The sequence below is a fragment of the Conger conger genome, chromosome 4, assembly GCF_963514075.1.
Source record: "Conger conger chromosome 4, fConCon1.1, whole genome shotgun sequence".
NCBI lineage: Eukaryota > Metazoa > Chordata > Actinopteri > Anguilliformes > Congridae > Conger > Conger conger.
In genome coordinates, this window is record NC_083763.1 from 4,442,643 (window position 1) to 4,453,469 (window position 10,827).

The 10,827-nt window shown below is 46.7% G+C and overlaps 1 protein-coding gene across 1 annotated transcript in view; it reads left to right on the top strand.

The window, feature by feature from the left end:
• Positions 1-574: 574 nt before the first annotated feature.
• lancl2 (LanC lantibiotic synthetase component C-like 2 (bacterial)) overlaps positions 575-10,827 on the top strand; it is a 48,949-nt gene continuing 38,696 nt past the window's right edge. Inside the window, exons 1-2 of the mRNA XM_061239905.1 lie at positions 575-1,006; positions 1,852-2,176. Of these exons, the coding sequence (XP_061095889.1) occupies positions 2,009-2,176 (168 nt within the window). The 5' untranslated portion in view covers positions 575-1,006; positions 1,852-2,008. The remainder of the gene's footprint in view (positions 1,007-1,851; positions 2,177-10,827) is intronic.

Genomic DNA, 10,827 nt, shown 5'->3' on the forward strand with positions numbered 1-10,827 from the left:
TCAGAAAGAAATTACATTCGGTGCTGCATCCGATGTATCCATTGGTCCATTTCCATTGGTTGTTTTCGGGAGTAGTTTTACAATGCACAGAAAGGACAAACTGCATGAATGACATTTTGGGTAAAAATGTAAACGCCTTTCATGAATGAATCTTAGCTGTTACGAAGCGACGATCGAGGGCTTTATCCAGAGGAAGAGCTGGAAAACAAACAATGGCATTACGGCTGTTAACATTGCAATTAGTTTTTGGCAACATAGTCTATGGCTGATATTAATGCGTCAATTTATCCTAAAATCCCTAAAATAGTATAAAAGTTTATGGCGAGGTTTATTTACACACATTGAGTCTCGCCAGGATATAGGCTACTGCTAATTACAAAAGTCGTTATTAGTTCAAATAAACAGGAAATGCACCGAGGAACGTGGAGATGAAGAATAGATGGTATTGTCCGGCAAAATCACGTGCCCTGTCATTGAAAAATAACGAATTAAAGGAGGTTTGAGGATTAGAGTGCTCTTTAATCCGCGAGCGTGCAGCAAATCAGAGCTGCACCATCGCCATCTGTTTCCTCTGAAGCCGTGACTCAGTTTTGTCAAGATCGGGCGAAAGACATCTGCTTTTTTTTGCTGGTCTGGTGGCATCGACTCGCCCCCCAAAGCTTGTCAACCGCTAGGATTTCTGAACCGAAGGACCACTATCACCGTCTACGACAGGGATATCTGGAGCCCGGAAATAGCCTATTGCAAGGAAGATGCACCGTTTGTGTTCCGATTTTCCGAAGACACAGATCAACTGTGTTTTACTCTTATTGAATGAATAATTAATGAGTTAATCGTTGTACTGTTTCTCGGCGGTGTGAATCGGAGGGAAATCGTAAAGAAATTAATGAACGCGCTTTAGACTAGGTGCTTGAGACTGCGCTGTAACAACTGAAACCGAGGCTATGTCTGTGTTTTGATGGAGCATTTGGAAAACGGGAGATTTGACTTAATTCGCCAAATATTGGTGAGCCTGACTTGCACTTCTGTTCATTTGTGTATTCATGTGTAGCCTATACAGTTATTCTATAACCTAAGGTTCTCTCTGCGGAGAATTCGCACACAGCCGAACTGCTAAGCTTGCTTCAGCTTAAATTCTAGAGTACTGTTGCATTTCTATCTTCCGAAATTAACCTGCATACATATAGGTTATTATGACATATATAGTCCTGTGAACTGACCAAATGTCTAAAATCGGGCATATTCATACAAATGCTCTGGTTTCAAATTCGTTGCTCTCGTTTTGACTTTTTCATTAGCTTCACTACTCGTTGTGCATGATCAGAAAAGCAGTTTGTTTGACGATGTGTGGACTAATTTATAGGCATTCAACGAAATAAATGACAAAACATAATTCAAAGTGGATCTAGCCTACTTTTAACGGATTAGGCTCAGATTTGTGAACACCGTTTTTCTGTATGATCATTGTATAGGCACAAAAGTGGTCAATAGAATATGTGGACAATTACGGGGTTTTAGTAATGAAACAAACGAATTATAATTGCCTTGTAGACTATGCCATATCTTAAATAGAGACGGCCTAGCCTACTTGAAAACTTTGAAGAACTTACTGTGTTGTGAGTTCATTTCCCATACGAATGTCATATTAAAACACAATGTTATTTTAGCATCGATACATCGTTTTTACTACATTAAACGCTATCAAACGTGCTGAATCCATTTTCAAAGTCAATAGGTTGAGGTATTTTGACTTCAGATTTAGACATTTAAAATGGAATGATCACATTTACGAGTAAATATTGCTTTTACTTTTGACTTTATTGTTTAAAAATCTCCTCCCCTTCCTTACAGTACTGCCTTCCAGATATTGACCGTCTTTGACTGTGTTGCGTTCGGAACCACTGTCTCGCGGCCAATACTTGACAGGTCTCTGCGAGGAAAACGCGTTTCCAAACTGACTGCTGTAAGAGGCCCTTACTAACTTTGTCCTGTGCGCGCTGCCGTGGAAATGGGAGACAACATGTCTAAAAGATTGAAACTGGTGTCGGGCATGGACTCGGAGATGGAGGAACGATCCTTTATCAATCCTTACCCGGACTGGGATCAAGGAGCCTTCACAGCGTCCAACTCAGAAACCGACAGTGACTGCAACGATCCATTTGACGGAAACGGAAAGGTCAGAAACATTTTTGTTTTAATCAAATATTAGATACGATGTTTAGCCAGCTAGTTAGCTAAGTTGACTATCACTAGTTTGCCATGGAAAAGTGTCGTGCAACGTCCTGACGAGCAAGCTAACTGTCTAACGAACTAAATCGACTGATCACCGATCACAGTTATTTATCTGTTAAAGATATTGCAATCGCATCAAGCTAGCTAGCTAACTTGCTAACGTTACTAATTCTATTTTAAACAGAAACGCTGCCAGGCCTGTAGCGGTCTAGCCTGCATCAGGCTAGGTGCACTTCCCTGTAACTTTAGTGAAAAACAAAATGATCTAATAATTAGGCTACTTTGCAGTTGGGAAGCAATTCAGATTGAATTTGCTGATAAAGTAAGTCATGACGTTAACTACGGAAACCCAACGATAACTATCGATATTTAGCTACGTAGCTAATCAAAGCTACTTTGGTAAAGTAACTATAGCTTAGCAAATAGTTAAGTTACACCCTAAGCTGTGTGTAGGTACTATTTTTACGTTATGAAATGCGAAGGCAGTCTATCAATAGCCAAATAATACACTGATATTTATTTTACTAATATGAATAGGTCATTTTACACTGTCTAGTACTATTTACACAGTAGTCCCATTGCAAGTGAATGTTATTTTGTCTTTCGTCTCTTTTCTAAATTCTAATATACAGTAAGTTAGTTGCCAACTGAGTAAGAACTATAGTTGGACACATACCACTTAAAAAATCTGCACAGAGCTACGTCATGCGACATAATTGATTGTAACTTATACTTCATGAACTGTTGGCACCAAGACGAGGACATTATCAGGAGTGACATTGCTCTCTTTTTGTTGCAACAACGGCATTTTAAGGCAATTTTTTTTTAATATAACGGACTAATCCATGTATTGAAATGTTTCTTGAATCAACTAAATGTAGTAATACAACCGATAGTAGGTTCAGGCACGTATGTCTTACTCGTATTTGTATGCGTGTGTGTGACGTTTGTGTTTGTACTGTAATTGTAATTGTAATGTAATTGTATTGTAGCGGTTGAGTCCTCGCGCCACAGCAGCCGCTGTCCATGGTGCTGCAACTGTCAGAATTTTCTCACCGAAACTGTGAAACCCACTCAGATTTGTGAATGTGAATGTCCGTTTCCTTCTAAATCTGACCAATGTGTGAACACGAACAGCGCCAACCGTTGAACTTTGCCGGAACGTGTCGGAAGCGCCTACATTGTTCTGGTAAAAAGCCCCCTTAATCCGCCTAACGCTGCATCCAGGGCGATGATGAGATGGTGATAAATGAAGCCGTGTTGTTCACTTTCTTGTAAGTGAGGTCGGGAGGAAATTACAGCTGGAGTAAGTCCAACTGATTAAAGTCTGCCTGGAACAGCAAGGCCTCTCCTGTGAGAAATTAAACCGACATTAAAACCTCTCCTCTCCGGGGAAGGTAATTGAATATCTCCAAATGAGGTTTTCTGCGTGAATCTTTCCATCGCAGCCCGTGGTAGAGGGTAGGATTATGAATCATGGAACAACGGGGTCTGATAATGTCTCTGAGCTAGGCATTGTGTTAGTGGAAACATTTAACCTCGTTTTTATCACACTAAAAATACCCCGTGACCCAAATAATATGGGCCTGTCTCTTTTATAGGAAAGATGTCCTTGCATGGCTGTTTTGTAATATCTTCCCTCTTGTGAAATTACCCACAATGCCCCAGTGCAGTGATGGGGACACTGTGCTGTAGGAGACGGCTTTCAGACGGGACATTAAACCGAGGTCCTGGCTCACTATGGTCAATGATACTCCTGACACTCTTCACAAGGAGTAGGGAGTTCCCCGGTGTCCTGGCTAAATGTTCAACCTGCCGCCTAATCATCCCCTGAATGACGTGTTGTATGTTCAGAGATGCTCTTCTGCATACCCTGTCTGGCACCAACAAACAATCCATGGTCAAAGTCACTTAGATCACATTTCTTACCCATTCTGACATTTGATCTGAAAAACAGCTGAACCTCTTGGCCATGTCTGCATGCTTGTATGCATTTAGTTGCTTGCCACATGATTGGCTGATTAAATATTTTAATTAACAAGCTGGTGTACAGGTCTGCGTAATAAAGTGTCCACTGATAGTACATATGATTTCATAGGCCATTTCCAAATTTAAGTGCACAGAAGCGCAGCTAAACAGCCAATCAGAACTGAGGTTCATTGATCTTAATTAGCCTTAAAGGCACAGCTGTTGGGCCCTTGAGCAATGGCCTTAACCCTGCATTGCTCCTGGGTGGATTGTCTTCTGCTTAGTCTAATCAACTGTGAATTGCTCTGGATAAAAATCCCAGCCAAATAAAATGTCATGTAAAAAGCTCATGAGAGGTGCTGGAAAATGTAAAACTGCATAGAGAGATTTTGGTACTTAAAATCCACACATACGTCCTTTTATGGATATCAGGACCTGAAATAAAACACTGGAAAGATACAATATAGGATCTTTAAGATGAGCGAGCGATTTTTTTTCCAAGCAAGCTGATCCCCGGGATGGAGATTTCTATTCCACTTATTCCGGAGCTGTTGGATGAGATGTACAGTTGCAGGCAGTTTCAGTAGTAGATGTTTCTTAAAATACAATTAGCAGTTAATTTAATGAAAATTGCGCATCCAAATTGTCCTTTTTACGTTTGTGTGTTCTTCTCAGATGATGCCTGTGGTCTTCTCTGGCAGTATTGGCTTAAATGGCTCTGAGTTAGCTTTATTCATTATTGCTTATTTGCTCAGCACAAGTATCTCCATGGTAACCAACGCATTTAGCATTTTATATGCACAGGCTGTTTACAATATTGAGTTAACCTTTTAAGGTGTAAAAAGTGCAAATATGTGATTAGAATTTTCTTAACTGAACATTCTAATGCTGATGTCACAATCACTCCTGGCGATTGGAAGCGGTGGAGTTCTGGAACACTGACTTAGAATGTCGGGAGAAAAAACATTCTGCAAAAAACCTACTCCTCTAAAGGGTGAAAGGAACATGCCCAGCTGTGCTGCTATGCTAGGAAACTGCCCTGGGAAACCTGTGGGTCAGTGAGTAGGCTCTTCTGCTTCCGCTTGAGTGAATAGTGTCTCCCAAAATGCGGCTTGCAGCGTGTAACGGTCATCGAGTCTCACTTACTGCTCTGACAGTGGGGCTGGCGAGGCTGGTGGATGGGTAAAGTGGATGGGTAAATTGGATGGGTAAAGTGGATGGGTAAAGTGGATGGGTAAATTGGATGGGTAAGTGAGGTAGATGGGTTGATTTGGGGGAGTGAGGTGGCTGTCGGGTTGGAGCGCAGGTGTCAGGGTCGTGCTCTGGAGTACCGCAGTGGGATTGTTCTCCGGGTGCCTCGGCCTCTGTGCTTCATTGAAGCTGATTGGCTGAAGAATCCACACACCTCGTCTTGCCCTTCTTTCAAGTGCTGTTGCGTTTACGGTTCATTTGAGTTTGAACTACGAATGAACAAACTAAGGACCCAGCATCACTTGGAAGCAGGGTTCCTGCTTTGATTGGCTGCTGTTTTAAAGGAAGCCGCACACATCTGCAGACACTGTGGCCCTCCAGGACTGGAGTTTGACACCCCTGGGTTTAATTCACAGCAAATTAAAGTCCCCTCGTTTTATTAACATTATTCAAATTCTTAACACACAAACTATTGATGAATATCAAGCACACCAATCAGCTACTCATTTGAACAGTCTGGCTGGGTGTGTGTGTAACTTTCTTACTGGGATGCCTTCCATATTAGTGTCAGTCATAAGCTCGTGAGCATCATCCACATCATGAAATAAATCATAACAAGCCGCTTGTCAGCAGATCGTGTCAGCTGACGTGTTTTACGGCGACGTTGGACGCGTCTTTTTGTGGGTCGGATGGGAGGCCTGGGAAATTGGGAGCGCAGAAGCACAAAGGGCGCGAACGTGAGCTATGGGGGATGATTTATCGGGACTGACGGTGCCTGTGAATTCTCCTAATGGGGTCCTTAATCAGGCAGGAGGGCCCCGCCCAGACCGCTGCGGTGCCAGAAGGGGGGCGTCCACGCCACTGCCCGTTACAAATCTGATCGGGAAGTAATTTATTTATTATTTATTAACCTTTATTTACACAGGGGTGAGTTGACGGAGCACACATGCTCTTTTGCAGCGACGCCCTGTTAATAAACGATCCCCGACCGGTCCTTTCAGAGGTGTTCAGAGGGGGGGGAAATAGCGACTACTACCTTCGTAGCTTGGCTTAGCCCACTGAACGAATCTAAATGAGCACAGTCATAACAGTGGACACGTAGGCTGTTGGTTTTCTCCACAATCACGACAGATTGTGGTGGTCTCGGTACATTTATGCTTTAGTGTGCGGTGCAAGAGTCTGTTGTTTATTTATACGCTTTTGGGAATTGGTTCTGATTTGCTACATAACCGCCTGTGGAACATTCGCTGACGTGAAGCCTCATCTTTTGTGAAAACCTGACTCATAATTCTCATAGTTTATTGCATTTTTTCAGTGCCGTCCGGGTTTATGAGCTGCGGTGCTGATTCCGCACGTTTTTATCTTGTTGTTTTAATAAATCATCTCTTCGCATTAGCGTTAAAGCCTGCTGCCTGTCAGAGGGCTAACATAAAAACACCGTTCAGCCTACACAGAATGAGCGTTATCGGTTCACGGTGTTGTGACGATGATGACAGTGGGCGATCTGTGGCACTGTGTTGGGTGAGGTCGTTGGTTTAAGTGAGGTCGCTGGGTAACTGCGGTCATGCGGTTGACTTCCTGCTGATCACCTGACCTCAGGATCACTTTATATATCCATGTGTTGTATAAAATTTTAGGACCGGGTTTAAACCGTAATTCAGCTTCCTTTCTTGCTGACTCATAAAACTATTCCATTCGTGGAAATGCGAGTGTGAATTATGGTTATTGAATGGCGTTTGCAGTCGACCCGGAGAAAAAAAGGGAACTGGCAGTTCTTTTAGTGTTGCCGGCGCTCCCGGAAAAGGGTGCTAAATCGTCGGAGTCGGCCCGCGTCGTTCCCGGCGGTCCGAGGACGGGGAACGGGAAATGTCGGAAGGCTCTATAAATTGTCCGTGTAAAGCAGATTTACTCCGGCCCCCTCCCCCCCCGCTCGTTCCTGGCCCCAGGGCCGCACGCGGGGCGGGTTGTGTTCAGCTCTGACGTAAAGGCCGCCCGGGGGACCAATGAAGGGGAGATTGCTCGGCGTCTGCCTGGCACCACGGCCGCTTGGAGTTGAGTTAGCGGCTCCCGGTCGGTCGCCGTGCGCGCTGGGCGTCTCCGGGTTCTGCTCGGTCACCGTCGGTTCCGCGCTGACGCCCGGCGGGGAGAACGCATCCGGAGGAGGAGAGGGCACGTGGGGTTACGGGTCCTCCTGGTGTTTATTCTTGAGGTTTATGAGACCGAGAATATCAGCTTCATCACTCGTTCGATGAGGGAGGTTGGTTTTGGCCGGATCGTTCTTTTTGCAGTTCGCAGCCTTTTTTCAAGCAGAGCAGGGAGTTTTACACTCCTTATGTAGTTCTACACTTCATTCAGATGGGGCGGGGGGGGGGAGCACAGAGATGGGACCACAACCGTACCGAATGCGCCACAGTGCATAGCGCCTAGTGGCTAAGGTTTTTGACTGGGCCAGCCTGTAGCCTAGTGGCTAAGGTGTTTGACTGGGCAGCCTGTAGTCTAGTGGCTAAGGTGCTACACTGGGGCAGCCTGTAGCCTAGTGGCTAAGGTGTTTGACTGGGACCTGGAAGGTTGGTGGCACAAGCTCCAGTGTGGCCGCAATAAGACCTGCACAGCTGTTGGCCCTTGAGCAAGGCCCTTAACTCCCAGGTTGCTCTAGAGGGATTGACCCCTGCTTAGTCTAATCGGCTTTGGATAAAATTGTCAGCTAAATAGCCGTAATGGATGGTGAAGAAAAAAAAGGGGCAGGGGTAAATAGAATTTAAATGCAGGTTTGAGCGGGTGTAGGTGTTGGGAGAGAGGGAGGGAGGGAGGGAGAGGGATGGAAGGAGGGGGGAGGAGGGAGAGGGAGGAAGAGAGCAGAATGCATGTCCCGGGGGAGATCTGAGCTGTAAATTGATCTCCTGTCTCTGCGATGCAGGGAGCAGCAGGCTGGACTCAGAGCTTCTCGCTGTTAAAAAAAAAAAAAAAAAAAAAAAAGATCTTTATTTTTCCCACCGAGGGCTTCGGGTGGCCGGGGGGAGGGGCCCCTGTTTGCTGTGGGGCCCTGGCCTCCGCCACGGGGGCCCCTGGGGGCCCGCTCACCGTCTGGGGAGTATCCTCAGAAAACACTGCTGTCTGCCAAGCAGAACCCCCCACGCAGCCTATCGATTCACTGTAGTGGGTTTCTTAACCCTTTCAGTCCCAAGCCCAATATGAAGTGGCTCCGTCCAAAGACCCCCAGGAGGTTTTGACTTTGGTTGAGAAGATTGACAATTTAGTAGGCATTTAATAGGGGCTATTCAATTCACAAATGATCCCATTCCTGTTTCTGTAGCTAAGATGGAGAAACTACTTTTCAGCATTAACTCGAGAGGTGAGAACAGCTGTCAGAAAGTTGCCGGGTGTGTCGAAGTGTCCCTGAGCAAGACGCGTAGCCCCCAATTGCTCCCGACGAGCTGATTAGCACCTTGAACGGCAGCCAATCGCCGTTGGTGTGTGAGTGAGAGGCGTCAATTGTAAAGCACTTTGACTATAAGCGCTGCATAAATGCAGTTCATTTAGCATCTACCCTGTGATGCGGCAGCTGCTTTGTCTCCTAAATGGGTTTATTTGAATTTTGTAAATGTAGTCGTCTCAAGATCTGTGAAAAGCCAATGAAGTGGCTGCTTTAGTGGCTCAGGGCTGCTATTGGCCCCTCAGACTCAGTTATCTGATACGGAGAGCTGTGCTTTTCAACCGCAGTGCTGATTTCGGGGGAATATGAGAGGAAATGTGTGTATCACGGCAGTGGACGTGCTTGATTAAATGTCCTGTGATAAAATGCCGACTCCGTAGGCCGCTGCAGAGGAGAGGAAATTAACTTTGGATTCTCCGGGGAGCCGTACTGCTCCTCCTCTCTCTCTCTCTCTCTCTCTCTCTCTCCATCTCTCTCTTTCTCCTCCCTCCCTCTCTCTATCTCTCTCTGTCACTCTCTGTCTCGCTCGCTTCTCTCTTCTCTCTCTCTCCATCTCTCCCCCTCCCTCTCTCTCCATCTCTCCCCCTCCCTCTCTCTCCACTCTCCCCTCCTCTCTCTCCATCTCTTCGCCTCCCTCTCTCTCCATCTCTTCCCCTCCCTCTCTCTCCATCTCTCCCCCTCCCTCTCTCCCTCTCTCCCTCTCTCTCTCTCTCACTCCCTCTCTCCGTCTCTCCCCCTCTCTCTCACTCTCTCTCTCTCTCCCCTCTCTCCGTCTCCTCCCTCTCTCTCACTCTCTCCCCCTCCCTCCTCTCCTCCCCCTCCCTCCCTCTCATCTCTCTCTTCCCCTCTCTCCCCCTCTCTCTCACTCTCTCCCTCTCTCCGTCCTCTCCCCCCTCTCTCTCACTCTCTCTCTCCGTCTCTCCCCCTCTCTCTCACTCTCTCTCTCTCTCCTCTCTCCCCCTCCCTCCTCTCTCTCCCCCTCTCCCTCTCTCCGTCTCTCCTCTCTCTCTCTTTCTCTCCGTCTCTCCCCCTCTCTCTCACTCTCTCCCCCTCCCTCTCACTCTCCCCCTCTCTCTCACTCTCTCCCCTCTCCCTCTCCCCTCCCTCCCTCTCTCCCCCCCTCCTCTCTCCCCCTCTCTCTGTGGCATGTGCGCTGTTCCTTTGTTGTCGAGCCGTTTTTCAGACCTGCCGACTCCCCGCGTGTTATTCTGAACGTAATTAAATGTCAGAAACGATGTGCCATGTTCAAATAGAAAGGAAATTATATATCTACTGTGCGCTTCTGTACTAGCAGTATAGAGCCTACTCCTGTTTCTCTGAGTCTGCCTGTTAAAAGCCCATGGGAGCTTTAGCGCGCGCGCGCGCGCGTGTGTGTGTGTGTGTGTGTGTGTGTGTGTGTGTGTGTGTGCGTGTTGCGTGTGTGTGTGAATGGGCATGTGTTTGCACTCATGCATGTGTCTTTGAGGGAGAGTGTATGTCAAGATTGTGTGTGTATGCACAAGCGAGAGGTGTTTGTATACATGGGTGTATGTATGCATCCACATGCAGTAGGTATTACTGAGGGTGTGTGTGTGTGTGTGTGTGTGTGTGTGTGTGTGTGTGTGTGTGGGGAGTGAGAGAGTGAGAGAGAGCACCATACACACACACACACACACAGAGGCAGGTTGAGCAGCTCATTTCTTGACCACCCCCACCCCCCCCAAGCAGCACTTGGTCAGCCCGGCCTATTGGGAAACCTAACGTCTCTCCGCCAATAACCCCCAGAATGCACTGGCTCTCAGCGGTAGGTCCCGATCACTTGGTCCGATTTCTCCCTGAGGAGGATCCCTGTCTGCGGGGCGTTTTACACGCGTGTGGCCCTGACACGGACCTGCGACACCCCGCTGGCTGTTCTGTTCGCCCACCCTACACTCTTTAGAGGCCGTATCACTGATACTCACTGCCTGCCAGTTATCACGACCGCCTGCAAATGGAGCCTCTTTCAGGACGTAAAAACCTCGCTG